We start from the raw sequence: 17,595 nt of genomic DNA on the forward strand, positions 1-17,595 counted from the left end.
ATTGCATATTCCCTCCTGTTAAGAACACTGCAAACTCTCTTGCAACAGGAAGAAAATTGCAAACTCCCTCCTATCCCTTCCTCCTTTCCAAATACCACACTCACAAGAATGAGTTCTCTTCCTTGAAAGTTTAGTCTAGGCTCCAGCTGACAAGACCATTTCTCTTTGGTTTTCTATTAACTTCTCAGGCCCTTAGGGGGCTGAGGGAGGGTTTTTTTGGTAGAAGCCAAGTCTCTGTCCCCTCCAAAGATATAGAAAGTTTTGTCAATGCAGCTGATGCTGCCCAAAGGGATACTGAAATCCCAACATGTTACCTCACTGTCCCTTAGCAAGAGATGTAGGGGGTTGACTTAAGCCAGACACAGCTCATCAAAGCAATTAAGAAAAGGAAAGGAGTCCAATTCTGCCTGTGTCCAAGCTTTACATTTGTCAATGATTATCACAGTTTGGAAAGTGCTAAGAAGAGTCCAGTGGGATTGATGTTAAGATAAATGAAATGAGGCAAGGGAATTAAAAAAAAAACCAGCTGGATGGAAAATCCTAAGCAAGTCTATTCATACCAGATTTTTGCATCGTTTTTGTGCTCATGTCATGTCTTGGCACCAGTATGCTAATTATTCTGTTCTTTATTCATATAAAAAGTGTAATGGCTATCCATTAGGCAGAGGCATAGCAAGGTTGAAGTGGGCCCTAGGCCTAGATGGGCCTTGGGGGGGGGGGGGCACTTGTTCTTCTCCCCCCCCCCCGTGTATTTGCTGCAGAAGAACTGTATGGACATTTTCGCCATGCCCTTTCTCACACTCTTATGCAAATAATATCATAGACTTCTCATGTATACAGATACTGTCACACATACACTTGAGGGTGCACATTTCCCTGGCCCAGAAACATTTTTTAAAACAAATATACCTACCATAATCACCTCAAATATGCATAGAACTTCAATAGTGAAGAGCGTAAAGTGAGCTGTCAACCAGCTGGTGGGTCCCCCTCCCCCAGGGGCCCAGGGACACACACACAACACACACACACACGTTCAATTATTGATTCATTCATTCATTCATTCAATTTTTATACTGCCCTTCCAGAAAGGACATTAAAACAAAACCATTAAAATCAGTCAACAATTAAAACAGAAATTATAAAACAGTGTAAACAATAATTAACAATTAAAACATCATAAAACAACAATTAAACAATCAGAAAAATAAAAAAAACACCCTGAAAACCAGGTTGCAACGTTAAAACCCATTAAGACAATCTATATATTTAATTCTCTTGGGACATGTGTGCCCAGGATTTGGCGGCTGAACTCTCAGGACACGCTCGAGGGTTCTGAAGTGAGGACTGAGGAGGAGAGGGGGAAGAAAGTGCTGGTGGTGGCCAGCTGGCCGAGGAGTGGGGAGAGAAAGATGGTGGCGGGCAGTGGGAGAGGGGAGAGAAATGCGGCGGCGGGAGGGCAGAGGGGGGCGAGAAAAGCCGCGGCAGCGGGAGGGAGAAGAAACGGCGGTGGCGGGGCCCTTCTTGGCCACCCTCTGCGGCTCTGTGTGGGAAGAGGAACAGGAGGGGAGGAGGGCTGGAGAGCACGGGGTGGAGGGAAGGGAAAGAGAGGAGAGACCGGGGCAGGAGGAAGAGGGAGGGGAAAACAGCCAGCCCCAAAGTTCCGTACAGATGCTCTGCGCGGGGTCAGCTAGTCTATATAATTAATTCTCTTAGCCGGTGCATGTCCAGGATTTGGCGGCAGAACTCTCGTGACACGCTGCGAGAGTTCCGGTGGAGTGAGGAGGAGAGGGGGAAGAAAGTGCCGGCGGTGGTCACTGGCCACCTGGCCGCCAGCAGGCAGAGGAATGGGGGAGAGAAAAGCGGCGGCAGGGAGAGAAAGGCAGCGGGCAGGCGAGAGAAAAGCGGCAGTGGTGGGCGGGTGGAGTGAGGGGAGAGAAAAGCGGCGGCTGCGGGAGGGCGGCGGGGGGAGAAAAGCCGCGGCAGGCAGACGGGAGGGAGGAAAAACCGGCAGCAGTGGGGCCCTTCTTGGCCGCCCGCCGTGGCTCTGTGTGTGGGGAGGAATGGGAGGGCTCTGTGTGAAGGGAGGAGGGCTGGAGAGCGCGGGGCTGGAGGGAAGGGGAAGAGAGGACAGACCGGGGCAGGAGGAAGAGGGAAACAGCCGGACCCAAAGTGCCACACAGATGCTTTGTGCGGAGTCGGCTAGTATTAATTAAAAGCCTGGGCGAACAGGTGTGTCTTTAAAGACTTTTTAAAAGCTGTCGGAGATGGGGAGGCTCTTCTTTCACTAGCAAGCGCATTCCAAAGCCTGGGGCAGCCGCGGAGAAGGCCCGTCCCTGAGTAGCCAGTGACGTTCTCTTAAGTACCCAGGGCCCAAGCTGTTTAGGGCTTTATAGGCTATAACCAGCATTGTATTTTGCCTGGAAACATATCGGCAGCCAGTGTAGCTCCTTCAATATGGGAGTAATATGGTCTCTCCAATTATAGCTACGCCCCTGCCATTAGGGCAGGGATTCTCAATCATGGGTCTCCCATTGTTGGGCTGCAGCTTCCATCATCCCCAGCCACAATGGCAGAGGCGGAGCTAGCAGTGCTCAAAGGTGTCCCTGGACCACAAGCCCTGCCATCCCAGAGTGCCACCTCACTCCTTTCCCAGCTCTGGCTGGCCACTCCTCCCCCTGCTGAGTCAATATGAGTATGAATATGAGGTAGTCCCTTACCAAATGATTCCTCCTCTACTTGCATATGACATTTAATCCTAGTTCTCTAGGGTGGGACTGTAACTCTGGGGTAGAGGACATGTTTTGTATAGAAAAGATCCCAGGTTGAACGAGAATGGGAAGTAACAAAGGTCCCCAAATCCCAGGCTCTGTTCTCTTTGAGCTGGACTGCAGGAGACCCCTGTCTGAAAACCCTAAAGAGCTGCTGCTAGTTATGTAAACAAGGCAGAGCTAGACAGGTCAGAGCTCTGGCTCATTATAAAGCAGCAATCTATGACAAGAATGTAATGCCCTCCCCAAAACTCTGTAAATTCCAGGGGTTAGGTCATCTCCAGCTGATTCTATCTTAAGGACTGATCTTTGGCAATGTGAAGCAATACTATTATTGTGCTCAGGGGCAGCTCCAGCAGTGGGGCATGGGTGGGCAAGCAACCCCCCCCCAATATACAGTTTGCTCGTCTACTCCCCACCACCCAATTATGAACTCAACAGGGTTTATTTTCAGTGGAAATTTGTTCAGGATGAGAGTGTGAATGTGAAATACACTATTATTTCAGTTTCAAAAAACATGTGGGACACAGCTCATCCACCCAGAAATGCACTTTGCCCCTGCTGTGCCCACCCTCACCCCTCATTTCTTTTTTGGCGCCACCACAGATAGTGAGGTTATTCTCACAGTCTGCCAAAATCGGGCTAAGGGAGCCTAGCTCGATTTTGCCAGACCATGAGAACCACCAGGCTCGCAAGCGGGTTTTACTATTTTGCTTGTTTTATAAGGATATTCGTGAACTTTTTATTACACCTCTATTATGTAAATTTCCAGGTCGACAGGATCAATATTATTGCTCTATGTTGCTCTCCAATTCAGAGTCTGCTGTTACATCTAGAGTTGCTAGATACTGTGCTGCTGCCATTAATACTCGTCGGCGGATGATTAATAAGGGAATTTTATTGTTTTAATTTAATTTATATTATCTATTTTATTGTTATTGATACATTGTATCTTAACTAGTTTTAAAATTCTTATTTGCTGATTTCTGGTTCTGGTCAGTGACCGTAACAATAAAGACTGAGACTGACTGACTCCCAAGCGGGTCACCTGCTTAACTACCCCTCCCCTCAGCCCAGGTGAGCAGAGTGAGCGCTCAGTTAACCCGGGCTTCCGGATCATGTGTTGCCGTGGTGTGGCTCCGTGCCACGGCAACTTACAAGGAGACCCCCGACAGGGAGGCTAAAAAGCAGCCTGCTGGCTCAGGGGTCTCTCCAGCATGCTCTGCACGCTCGCGCAGAGCATGCTGGAACTTCCGGGGGCCATGCGGCTCCTGATCCCCACTGCCCCCACCGGCTCCATGATGGCCGGCAGTCATGTGGGCGGCTGATCCGGCCGCCCAGGGCTGCAGCAGGGATCATCTGTGGGGAGAGCAGGCTAAGCCCGCTCTCCCCACAAACCCATGAGATCGTGAGACCCGCCTCACTGCCTCTGAATGAGAAAGGTTAAACTGCAATCTTGTACTGAATTCAGCAGGACCTGCTTCTAGATAAATGTATATAGAATTTGGCTGCTACGTGCTGGATAAGTTGTCCCACAGACTTTATGGTCAGCGACAGCACAACTGGAAGCACAAAGCACTTGCACATTTGGGTGGCTGAGCTTATCATAACATCTGAAGTAACTCTCTGTTTCGTGCCTGAATATAACTTTTTCATCTCAGTGTAATCCCTCGTAGCTGGGATTACACTGGAAAAATACTTGTCTTAGATTAAGGTAAATATAGTATATAAATGTGTGTGTGTGTATTTGCATGTAAACTTCTGCACACATTTACTGTTATCCACACTTTACATTCATTGCAGATACAGCAGTACAGTTCCTACCGTATCTGAACTTTGCATGTAAATGTGTACAGACATCTGTACACACATACAACCTAATGAGGTCATAATGAGGTCATAATGAGGGTGTGCATGAATCAATTTTTGCTGTTTGATTCGAGCTCAAATCAAATTGCAAAAAACTCAGATTGATTCATTGAGAACAGCTGATTTGGCCAGCAGCCTCAATTAATCAATCTCGAATCACTTGAATCAATTCGAGTGATAAGGCTGCCATTTTGAGGCCCGTTTTTCAAGGGGAAATGGGACTCAAAGTGGCTTTTTCCTGGGAGAGTTGGTCTACCAATTGGGGTTGGCAAGTAGACCAGCCCTCCGCTCCAGACTCCACGTGTCTGCCTACTTCAGAGGACTACTCTACCAGCTAGACCCAGAGTGGAGGGCTGATCTACCCACCAATCCATTTTTATAGGAAAACAGGCCTCAAAATGGCATTTGAATCACCTAGATTTATTGGGTGTTGATTCTCCTCAACCCCAAATCAGGCCCTCTATTTTGAGGGTGATTAGATTCAGGGTCAAATTTGCGAATTACCCCCAATTAAACCAAAATCAATTTAAGGGCAAATTGAATCGTATACTGCTAGTCATTCACACAACCCAAAACTGTATCCTCACACTTTGGGAGCTGTGCGCGCACCCAATTTTTGGTTGTCTGGGAGCATACAGCTAAGTAGGAGGAGGAAGAAGTGATTGTATGGAATCAAGTGATTGTGTTTCGTCCTCCACACAATTTCTCCCTCTTCCTACTTAGTTGTTTGCTCCCACACAACCAAAAATTGGAAGCACACACAGCTCCCAAACCTAGGTAGGATACAGTTTTAGGTTGCGTGAATGACCTCAATATTTGAATAGGGGAAAATTCACATGAGTATTTCTGGAAGGCACATGGGATGTTTTTGGACCCACAGTGAGCTGGGCAGCACTCATGTGGAGGCATCATTTGCATCCTCAGACCACTCACTTCCTCTTAAAAGAGTGTAACAAATCAGTGACAATATTTTAAGAGTGTAACAAACTGGTAACAATATTGTTATGTATGGAACCAGTGTAGGAGGGACATTCCTCTGTAAGGCTAGTGGGCTGGACTTCTGTGTTCGGAATATCTGAGAATCTAGGTCAAAATCTTGCACAGAGTTGTCAGACACTAGGACCAGAAAAGTTACCCTTTTGGTTCCCAGTGCAGTTTCTGACACCTTTAGCACACCCACACAAAGGATTAAAGCCACATTTCTATGGACACTTACCCAGACTTAGTTTCACTGGAATTGAATTTATTTCTGGTTAAATAAACATAGCATTGGGCTGAACATCAAACCTACTGTGTATCTGTGTATTTCTATCAACTTCCTTCACACCATGCATGATTTCATAGACCTCTATCGTTTCTTGCATGATTTTATAGAACCACCATGCATAATTTTATAGGTCATGTCATATAATTCTTGCAGTCAATATTTTAAAACTTGCCAGAGCTGCAGAACCAATATCTATCCCCAGCCCAATCTTGTGCCCTATATGAGTTGATATTGATGGCTTGGCATTGGATTCAGATGGAATAACTGACATTGGGGGCGGGGGGGAGTGCCCCTGGCTTCCACAGAAATGGGAGCGTTTGGCAGCCTACGTTTTTTTTAGCAACTTTGCATTGCCTGGATTTTTCTGTTTTATGTTGTTTTATCTGCTGTGCAATGATTAAAAACGTTATGATTTTTCTTACATCATTTTTTTTTAGTTTGCTACTATGAGTGATTGTTGTGTATTTTTAAATTTTGTTTTATCTGTTGTTGCATTTTTACAATATCTTATATATAATTATATATAATATGTATATAATATGTTCAAATAATGTGTGTATAATATGAACAAATATAAATAATTTGTTTACTGTCTTGAGCATGTTTTGTGGAGAAAATTGAATAGCAATTGTAATAATAGTGAGTTACTTTGGGGACCAAACTGTTCAAAAACCAAGGCAGAAATGTTTAAACAAATATTTAAATAAAATAAGATGTAAATAAAACAAATACATTATCAGATCAAATTTATTTAAATGTCTCTTTGTTATATTCTTGGACTTCATAAAATTAAAAAAAATTGAAATACTTTAAATTGCTTCCATCATGTGCTTCAACTATTCCTATTTGTCAGTGAGGGTCTTCTTCTGGTGCCTGTCCCTGGCAAACTACAATCCTGTTACTTTACTTTACTTTTTTGTTTTTGTTTGTTTGTTTGTTTTGCAGTTAAGTAAGTCCACTGAGTTCTATGGAACTTACTCCTAAGAAAGTGTGCTTTAAGACTGCAGCAATTAGCTGGGGCCAGAGATAAAAGAGAGGCCAGATATAACCTCTTTTATTAAAAGCTGTAATCCTAATAACTCTTAGGTCTGAGTGTGCATTCTCTTAAGACTATGCAGTTTTAAAAATGGTTGTGGGCTACTTTTATTAAACCTTATATTTTAAAAAAATGTTATGGTAGGCAGCAGTTTTCTCTGTAACAGGGATTCCCAGATGTTGTTGACTACAATCTCCATCATCTTCAGTTGCAATGGCCTATGAGGGGGAATTATGGGAGTTGTAGTCTGGGAATCCTTGTGACAAGGAACTTTGGTGGGCAGTTTAGTAAGCCAATCGGTGTGCCATAGCACAATCCTTGTGCCATAGAACCAGGGGCATAGCTATAATTGAGCAAAGGGGTTCCGAGAATCCGGCCCCCCAGCTCCAACCCTCTTTATTTTCTTCATTATTCCCCTCACTCCAAGGGGCGAACACTGCTCCCTCTCCCCTAGCTACGCCCCTGCACAGCACACTATTGTGACCTGAGACAATGTCCTGTATGCTTTGTTGAGTTGCTCTTAGCTCCAAAAGCAAGGAGTTTAAACTCCCCGCTTTCCCTTTGGGGCCTGCCTCACCCCATAATACACCAGGAAAGAGACATCCTTTCTGGTATATCATGGGCCAAATCAGCTCCATGAGGGACTAAGAGTAAAGGTTATATAAGAATAAAGAAGAGGGAGGAAGCATAAATTCCCTGCTAACTGAGAAAAGAGGCATCTTTTAAAAGTGGTGGTTCTTCTTATTTAGTAGAGGGAGAGCAACTGGCCCAATCCATCCCCAGCACAGCATCCCTCCAGTGGAGGGATCGTGTGTGTGTGTGTGTGTTGTTTTGTTTTAGATTGTGAGCCTTTTGGGGATGGGGAGCCATCTTGTTCGTTTGTTTATATGTAAACCGCTTTGGAAACCTTTTGCTGAAGAGTGGTATTTAAATATTCGTCTCATTCGTAAATCAAGAAATAGAAATTGCGCTGCTGTGTGCGTGCTAGGGTATATGATGCACCCCCGTGATGTTTTTAATGTAAATGTGCCTCAGGAAGGATGAAAGTGGCTGGGGAAAACACCCGGTATAATGAACCGACCCTGCTTCTGACGGCGATTGCAGGGCAGGCTGTTGAAGAATACAGCATGGAGCAGCACAGGGAGAGGAGGAGGAAGGGGTGGGGGACCCTTGAGCAATGACGTGGGCACTTAGAGGAAGACCACATCTGTGTAGGGTGACACTGGGGTGTCCCAAGTAGGAATCAGAGGCATGCATCCCTGTTGATTAGAGGCGTTTGTTTGCGGCCAAGAACGGGTCAGCGAGCAACTCGCCCCCTTCGTTCCCTGGTCTGCAGCACCAACTTTGAAATAGGCGGCAGAGGGCGGCGGGGTGTGGGGGAAATCTCACCCAGTCCCAGACTCTCAATCATTACCCAGCAGATCTGTCGAAAGCCACGACCCCAGGGAAAGCGGCAGCCGCGAATGTGCCCCCCTCTCTCCTGGCTTGTAGCTGTTGCTGCCGGTGTGTGATCACTTTAAGCGCATTGCTCCCCCAACAGGCAAAACTTTCTGTTCACTAACTCTCTCTCTCTCACACACACACACACTGACGTCTTTTGCGCATTTCCTGCATTAGGGAGACAGACACAGACTAGCGAGAGAGAGAGAGAGAAAGAGAGCGAGCGAGAGGCGGGCGTGAGTTAGCCCTCAGCCCAGTATCAGACAAGCAAAGCCAGCAAGCACAAGCCGCCCAGAAGGCGCGGGGGTAGAATCACGGTCCTGGTTTTTTGTTTTTTTAAAAACAACAACAAAAAAATAATTTAAAAAAAAAATCAATCTCCCGAGCAGCCCGATCCGGAACAGTTTCTCCTCATGCATTGGATTCAATCCACTGGATCCTTGGCCTTGGAGGAGGAGGCGGAGGAGGAGAAGGCGGCGGCGAGGACGATCCTGCAGCCGATGCGGATGTAAGGCTCCCCAGGCTGTGTGCTTTCTCCCCCCTCTGTCGGGAGACTGTGAAGTAGGCAGGGCTGCTGCTTTGCTTTGGTGTTTCTGGTGGGGTTTCTCTCCCCCTCTCTCTTCCCCCCTCCCTTCCCCTCCCTCCCTCCCCTCCTCTGCCGCCGCCGCCGCACAGACAAGACAGCACTAGCGCGTGCAAGAGCTTCGGATTGCTTTTTGCAGGAGACTGATCCAGGATTATGATCTAAAAAGGAGGAAAAAAAAGTGGAGGAGGAGGGGGGCAGAAGGTCTGTTTTGCATCCACTCTGCGTGGACTGCTTGCTTGCACTAGGATTGCATTTTGGATTTCTGCGACCAGGGACGTCCCCCCCACCCCTTCACTCCTGTCTCCTCCTTGTTTTTCCGTTAGAAAACACACAGGCACGGGGGAAAATATATTATCTATATCTATACATACATGTATAGATGTATGCACTGGGTGTCGCAAGAGGAAAGGCTAAATTATCATAGGTGGCAAAAGCAAGCCGAAGCAGCCCCCTACCCTCAGCCTGCAGCCTCCCCTCCCTTCACTCAAACCTGCCTTCTTATTTATTGGAGAGATCTCCCAGGCTGTCTCCTCACTCCAGAGGGTGCTTAATCCCAAGGAAAGGAGAGGAATTCAAAGTGAAGCCATCTAACCATGGTGGTTTTCAATGGATTACTGAAAATCAAAATCTGCGAAGCGGTGAATCTCAAACCCACACCTTGGTCACTCAGGCATGCGGTGGGTCCCAGGCCACAGACCTTTTTGCTGGACCCATACATTGCCCTCAACGTGGACGACTCCAGGATCGGGCAGACCTCGACCAAGCAGAAAACCAACAGCCCTTCCTGGAATGATGAGTTTGTTACTGAAGTTAGCAATGGCAGAAAGATCGAGATGGCCGTTTTCCATGATGCCCCCATTGGGTACGACGATTTTGTGGCTAACTGCACCATCCAGTTTGAGGACTTGCTACAGAATGGGAGCCGCCACTTTGAGGACTGGGTGAGTCTCTGGGCCATGTGTGTGCACCTGTCCCTGTCCAGTCTGATATGGCTTTCAGCTGGATGAAGCATCTCCCTTTGTTTGACAGATGTGTCAGCTGCATGAAATGGCTTTGTTGATGCTCAGGCAGGTGGCAGAGCTGCAGATGCAGATGTTGTGAGATGAGGTTTTTGAGGCTGCCATGTGGGAGTGAGATGTGTTGGAAACAATAAGGTGTGAATCTTGACCATGACCATGTTTGTTTTCATGTCACTCACCTGGGAGTATTCTCAGGTGCACATTGCCTTACCCCTGCAAAAGAGAGGGAAAGCATGCAGATACATCTAAAGAGCACCGTTGCTGCCTCAGTCCAGTTGGGTCCATGTTGTATCTTCGGTAGTGACTGTGTCATGTTGTCCAGTCTAGCACTTCAGTGTAGACAATTTTGTTGCCATAATTGCTCAGCTCTTTTTGTGGCAAAGGAGATGCTGAAATCCTTGGCGGGGGGGGGGCACACACACACACACACACACACACACACACACACACAGATACACACACAGTGCATAATCCCACACATCCCAGGCATATCAGTGACAGAACAGCCTCAGATTCTTATATATGGTACCTAGATTCTGAGACTTCCTGGGTCACTGCTTTCCATGGCCTGCATGATGGATAGATCTGGCTGCATTCAGACTTCAGAAGCATTTTGATGTTTGTGTGTTCTCTACAAAGTGTATCTAGCATCTCATGATGTAACACGGAGGCGGGGAAGTTTAAAGACCATTGTATAGAGGCCTGGAGCATACCGAAATGAAGCAGCATGAAAGTATATTTAAAAATAAAATAAAATAGACTGTTGACAAAAGGATCTCATTTTTGAGTGAGCGATGAGGCTGGCAGATAGGGCTTTGAGGGTATTCAGCTCTTACCTTGCTCTGGCGATTCTTCCTGGGGTGACATCAGGAAAGGAATTGGAGCTTGCACTCCTGGATATGGGTAGGAGTTAATTAGTGATGTGGGAGATATATTATATATTTCACCATGAGATTTTCCGGTCCAGAGTCTCTCTTCCACTGATGAGCAGACAAGCACAAGATCCCCTCCTGATCTCATCCTTGGTAGACTCTAGTGGAAAAAGTAAAATTTAAACAGGGCCCAAAGTGTATACCTCTGTGATTGCTGTTGGGTCAAGAATTGCACAGCAGGACTGTGAAAGCACAAGTGGAATTTAATTGGGTTTAAGGGAACTGCTGTGATGTTCAGTCATGTAAACACATTGACAGTTGTTAGTAAATGTAGCTGTAAGTTTCTCTTTAAAAAATTGTGCGGCCCATAAATGTGGGTTTAGAACTCTCCGTAATTCAGAGACAGCTTAAAGTAACCTTACTGAAGGCATAAATGATATAAACATAATTCATGGGTCTTTTCACATTGCTTTTATGGAGTAAAGATAAATTAATGAAACTCCAGCTCACTGTATGGCTTGACTAGGAAGTAGATAAAGGCTCTTGTGTATCTTTGTTTTACATATTAAATCATCTGTGTACCTTTTAAACTAGTTCTCTGTTGCAAGTTGAAATCTGTACTTTGCAAAATATGTGTCTCGATGGATTGTTCCAGTGGTGCAGGAACTGAGTAAGCCTCTTCATGTGAGCATCTAAACCTGAGTTATCTGCCTCTAACCTAGGCTTGCATGCTTTTGTGGACCAGGGCAAAACCTCCAAGCCTTGATAGTCTGTATCTGGGTAACCCAGGGTCCAGCAGGGGCCCTGCTTCCTGGGTTTGTGGATTGTGGGTCCTCTTTCTGCTCCATTTGCAGATCCCGGCCACCATGGGTGTAGCTATAATTGAGTGAATGGGTTCAAAGAACCCGGGGGCCCCAGCACCACCCCTCCCTATTTTCTTCATTATCTCCCTCACTCCGAGGGGCTGCCAGGGAGAGGGGTGAACACAGGCCCCCTCTCCCCTAGCTACACCCCTGCCAGCCACCATGTTTGTTAAAGAGTGCTGAAGCTGGAGGGGCTGTGATCTGTGAATGTGCCGCTCTGCACAGCCTTCCCTATGATCACTTGCTTGAAATGACTTGAACGGGGCTTCACTCTCGTGGCCAATCAGAGCATGGCTGCTGGTGTCATGGCGTTTCCTGCCTCCTGGTCATGTGATGCATTGTAGGAAGGTTGTCCAAATTCTCAGAAGCCTTCCTCACTCTGAGCTTTCTGCTGAGGTGCTCAGCTGGGAGTGGCGGTTGCAGAGCCCAATGGAGGCTCTGCTTCTCTGCCCAGGATGGGGTAAGGACTCTTCCATGTTCCAGACCAGCTACTTCTGATTTTGTGCAAGTGCCCAGAATGTGTGAGCATTGGCCCCAGTCTTCAAGATCATCTCCAACTAATCAGCAAGATTATTTTGAAAAAAGTAATTGGAGGGTTATCATTTCTAATAGTAAAAATGGGGTTAACAGAAAGTTAAAGCTTGTAATGTAAGCAAAATGTGCTCTGGTATTTTGGCAGTAAAAGTAACACTAATTTACTTATTAAACGGTAAATGAGTGGTATTTACAGTATCTGGGCATGTGAAAATGTTTTGGCAGTCTCTTGCATCTTCTTAGGATCGATTATGTAGATGGCCTATTTGATGTTGGTAGCTTTTGGCCCTGCAGTAGCCCTGTGCCAGGCCATTGCTGTGCCCATTTTACAGATATGAAACTGAGACAGAGAAGGTGAGTTTCTAAAGGCCTCCCAGTGTGCCTACAGTTGAGCCGGGGTTGATTGAGCTTGACTGTTGGGGTCCGCCACGAACACACCTCAAATGGGAGGAGAGCTGGTTTTGCAGTAGCAAGCATGAATTGTCCCTTTTGTTAAGCAAGTTCTGCTCTGGTTTTCATTTGGAAAACCAACTACATGTAAGCACTGTTTGCTGTAAGATATTCCACTTAGGGGATGGGGCCGTACCTCAGTGGAAGAGCATCTGCTTTGCATGCAGATGGTCCCAGGTTCACTCCTTGGCATCTCCAGGTAGAACGAGGAGAGACTCCCGTTTGAAACCTTGGAGAGCCGCTGCCTGTCAGAGTAGACAATACTAAGCTAGATGGCCCAATGGTGTGACTCAGTATAAGGCATCTGCCTATGTTCCACATCCAGCACTCTTACCAATTGGACCAGATGCAGGCCCAGAAACTTGGCTTTTATGAAGTGAACCTGTGTTCAGAAGCAAGTCTTCCCAAGTAATTGACCATAGGAGTGCAGCTCTTAGCAGAACTTTTCTCCTAGAATACCTGCAAGTGAACATATAGGGGGAAAGAAAGAAAAAACTACCTAAGGGTGAAGACAGACAGGCATTCTGCAGTGGAAGTGGTTTGAGCACATATTGCCTGTCCTGAAGACAAATGCCTCACAATGCTGCAAATACAAATAAGGCCACAAATACAAATAAGGCCACTTCTACGGACTTCACTCTTACTCTGAAACAGAACATTGGTCCATCTAGCTCAGGACTGTCTATTCTGACTGGCAGTGGCTTTCCCAAGGTCTCAGACGGAGGTTTTTTGTGAACATGTTACCGGAGAGATGCCTCTCAATACCAGTTGCAGGGGAGCAACAGCAGGAGAGAGGGCATGCCCTCAGCTCTCACCTGTGGGCTTCCCAGAGACATCTGGTGGGCCACTGTGAACAGGATGCTGGACTAGATAGGCCTTGGGCCTGATCCAGCAGGGCTGTTCTTATGTGAGCCAATCTACGCTTTTTCCTAAGTGAGGTTTGTTTTCCTATTAGGTTTGTTTTAAACTGTCAGTGCGTCTTCTTCCTGCAACTACAGCACATGGAGAGGAGGGATTTATCCTTCCCCCAGAGGTCATTTTCCTTATGAAAATTGCACCCCTGCTTGCTCTTTACCCCTAAAGTGACTATTTAATAAATAACTAGTCACTATTTAATAAATAGCCACTTTGAGAGGGGGAAAGTAGTCTCTTCAAGGGACAGTTTTGGTGAGAAAAATGGCACAAAGAGAAAGAAGTAACCCCCCCCTCCTCATCTGCTATGGTTCTGATCCAAATTGGCCTCCCAAGATGGCTTTATATGAAAGAAAAGGCACGTCTGGTTTTAAGCATGCTTCTTAAAAGGGCATTTAGGCAAGTGTTTCATTTTGCCTTGGGATTCCATTCCCCCCCTCCAGCTGAAGATCAGGGATTGAATTTGGGAGCTTCTGCATGCAAAGCAAGTGTTCTGCCATTGCTATATAGGCCCTCCCCCAAATTTGCAGAGATGTCAGACTCCTCCCATCCAGCACAAGTAGCCTTGAACCAGGACCAGAGATCTTGTACTCACAAAATACTGAAAGCAAGAAGCTCCCAGCTGAGCCACACTATGTGCTCCAGTTGAGTGTTTCAGGTCCCCTAAACAGCAAAGATTCATTAATTGATAGCATGATTGTTTGGGGGATGATAGATCAATACACCGTATAAGAAATATCTGCAGTCTCTTTTCATTGATCCAGCAGAACTGAAGTATGGAAGGGTTGGCTAGTGCAGGTATATGTGTGCCACATTGTCATCTCATCTTTAGTGTTAGGCATTGATGGATGAAGCCAAATACTGCCAAGATTCAGTTTTAGTGGTTTGCAGAATAACTTCTGGCTCCATCATATGGATATTTACTTAGCCCAAGACTGCAATCAGAATGCAGCACCTTTAGTGTTCTAACTCAAAGGATATAAATGTAGGAAACTGAAAGTGGAGTGGGAATTAGGATTTGTGACTAAAATAGGGAATACTGCTTTTGGAAGGAACAGCCGCCTATTATGAGCTGTTTCACACATTACACAGAAGCCAACCTGGATTTGTCGCCTGGGCATTTGTTCATCAGGGAGCTGCAACCAGTCATGACTCTTTGACAAGCAAAACTGTAAGACACATATGCACACAAGCCTCTGTTTGTCATGTTAACATTTCACATTTTTAGGTGTACTCTTAAAACATATTAGGCGCACACTTAAAAAATTTAGCTTGTGAAGTAGCCTGGGGCAAATCTGCAACTAGTGTAAAGAAACAGAAAATTAAACAAATGTATTGAGGATATTAAAAAGAAATCATGAAATCATGATGTCAATGACAATCATTTTTGCTTCTTATGTTGGGGAAGAAGAAGGGGGAGAAGTGCACATGGCTAACACACACACACACACACACACACACACACACACACACACACACACTAACCTGAGTGTAGAAATACAGTACCCTGTTTAAATCTTTATGTTGCCAATCTCAGGTATTGAAAGAGAAACAGTTTGAAACAAGTTTGAAACAAGTTAATTCTTTAAAGCACTTCTGACAGTGGCTTCTTGAATTATTTAAAGCTTTAAAAAAAAACAGCATTGAAGAAGCTCATTCCTAATCTGTGCAAACATGGCATAAAATTAACGGAAGCAAGAAAAGGTGTCTAAAAGTTTTATTTTTAAAAAACAAATTCCTGCCTAATAATAGTCATATCTTCATGTTAGTGTAATACAAAACAAGGTCATTTACACAATGAAAAACTGTGTTCTACCTGGGTTTGGGTACTGTGTGTGCTCCCAATGTTTGGTTGTGTAGAAGCAAGGCAGGAGGAAAACCTGGGTAGTAGTGATTGTGTGGAAGCAATGTAGGCGGAAAAGCTACCCAGGTTTTCCTCCTACCTTGCTTCCACACAATCACTTCTACCTAGGTTTTTCTTTACCTTGCTTCCACAAAATCAAAAATTAGGAGAGCACACAGCTCCCAAACCTGGGTAGAACACAGTTTTTTATTGTGTGAATGACCTCGATATCTTGCAGCATCTTTGGGTAATTGGTTGACTCTTCTCATCTCACTGATTCTGTCAGTTTTGTAGCCAGCTCAGCCTTTCCATGACAGTTGAGCTAGCACGTTCACTGTCATTTTATTTTATTTTTATTTATTACGCTTTATATCTTGCTCTCCTCCAAGGAGCCCAGAGTGGTGTACTACATACTTATGTTTCTCCTCACAACAACCCTGTGAAGCAGGTTAGGCTGAGAGAGAAGTGACTGGCCCAGAGTCACCCAGCAAGTCTCATGGCTGAATGGGGATTTGAACTCGGGTCTCCCTGGTCCTAGTCCAGCACTGTAATCACTACACCACGCTGTCATGTAATTGGGTGACTACTCCTCATATGTGGAAGAGGGGAAACATTGACATCTGCTTGTCTGCCATAGGGACATGCATCTCCATGTCAACTGCTATAGTTTTCACCTAAGGTCAGCAGCAAAGTAACCTCCTGTGTTAAGCATGAATTGGCCCATAATAACATTTATAATTTATAGGAAGCTTTCTCAGCTTCCTAAATTGTGGGGGTTTTAATTTCTGGTTTATTTTAAAATTCAAAACTTGATTTCCGGGCTTTCAGTCACTGTAATTGTTTAATTGTTGTTTTAAAATGTTCTTAAATTGCTAATTGTTATGTTGTTTTTTAATTTGTTTTAGCTTTTTACTGTTTTAGTGGTGTGTTTTAATTGTAAACCACCCTGAGCCATTTTGGAAGGGCGGTATACAAATCAAATCAAATCAAATCAATCAATAAATAGATTTTGCTACATTTCAAATTAAAATACACATACATAGGCTAGAAGACCTGAATCAGGTAAAGGTTATACATGGAATAAACTTATTTATATTAGAGCCTTGTTTGTCCTTTTATAAAACTATTCCACTTGCAAAGAAACTGTGTGTTTTTTTTAAACCGCGCCCCCACCCCAAGAACATATACATTCAATTTCCCTGTTTTCTGTACATTCCTCATGGCTGTTTATTTGCTCATGTAGATTGTCTCCTAAATTCTGTTTCACCACCCTTTTGTTGTCGGGATTTGTGTGAATTTCCATTTCTTTGTAATTGCTCTCCTTGTGGCAATATTTAAATTGCTAACAAGTTTTACATGGCTTGGGTTAACATGGTATTTTTGCAGTTCAAAAAGGCATAGTGGAGATATCAAAGGAAGGTGGAACTGTCAACCCCTACCTTGTTTCTAGTGTGTTGATTCTGCACAGCTGCTGCCTTTTCTCATCTAGCATAATGCTCTTCTGTGCTGCTTCCAAAATTGCACTTTCTTATTACAATGGAATTGCCAAAATCTTAGCACATTAATAACATGTCCTATCAGCATATTAATAGCTTGAATGCATTCTGCCGTAAAACTAAGATAATTTTTAATGGTGCATTTACAAGCAAATGCCATTTTGTGTGTGTGAATGTCAGTTCTAAAGAGAGATTACTGATTATGTTCAGTGTTCTAGAACAGTTGTTAAGGAGCCTATATGTAGACATCTAAGCCAGTTTTGCATATCAAAAGGAATGCTGTATGGTTTTCGAGGAAGATTCACAGAAGCCTTTATGTTGTTAGTCATTTCACTTGCTTTAGTTGCTGTAGTTCATTACACATATTTTAATATGCTGTTTGAGACAATAATTGTGAACCTTTCCAGAAGAGGCAGAACCCATCTATAATCTCGATCTCCGATGTTATTGCAGTGATCTACCACTGTTATTTGTTTTAATCATATATTTCAGTCCTCCTTTGCATGTTCTCTTTATTATTCTAATTCCATCTCTCTGTATGTCCTCCTTACTCTGTTACTTCTCTTTAAGAGCACATAAACAACACAAAGAAAATGGTGGAGCTACTGCTGGTGTGACCCTCCATTGGCCATGGTGT

General features: G+C 44.8%; 1 protein-coding gene across 2 annotated transcripts in view; it reads left to right on the top strand.

Annotated features, from left to right (window-relative positions):
- Positions 1-8,573: 8,573 nt before the first annotated feature.
- PRKCE (protein kinase C epsilon) overlaps positions 8,574-17,595 on the top strand; it is a 518,891-nt gene continuing 509,869 nt past the window's right edge. For both annotated transcript variants that reach the window (XM_053312122.1, XM_053312132.1), the window contains exon 1: positions 8,574-9,910. In XM_053312122.1, coding sequence (XP_053168097.1) covers positions 9,563-9,910 — 348 coding nt within the window. In that variant the 5' untranslated portion in view covers positions 8,574-9,562. The remainder of the gene's footprint in view (positions 9,911-17,595) is intronic.

The sequence above is a fragment of the Hemicordylus capensis genome, chromosome 1, assembly GCF_027244095.1.
Source record: "Hemicordylus capensis ecotype Gifberg chromosome 1, rHemCap1.1.pri, whole genome shotgun sequence".
Lineage (NCBI taxonomy): Eukaryota > Metazoa > Chordata > Lepidosauria > Squamata > Cordylidae > Hemicordylus > Hemicordylus capensis.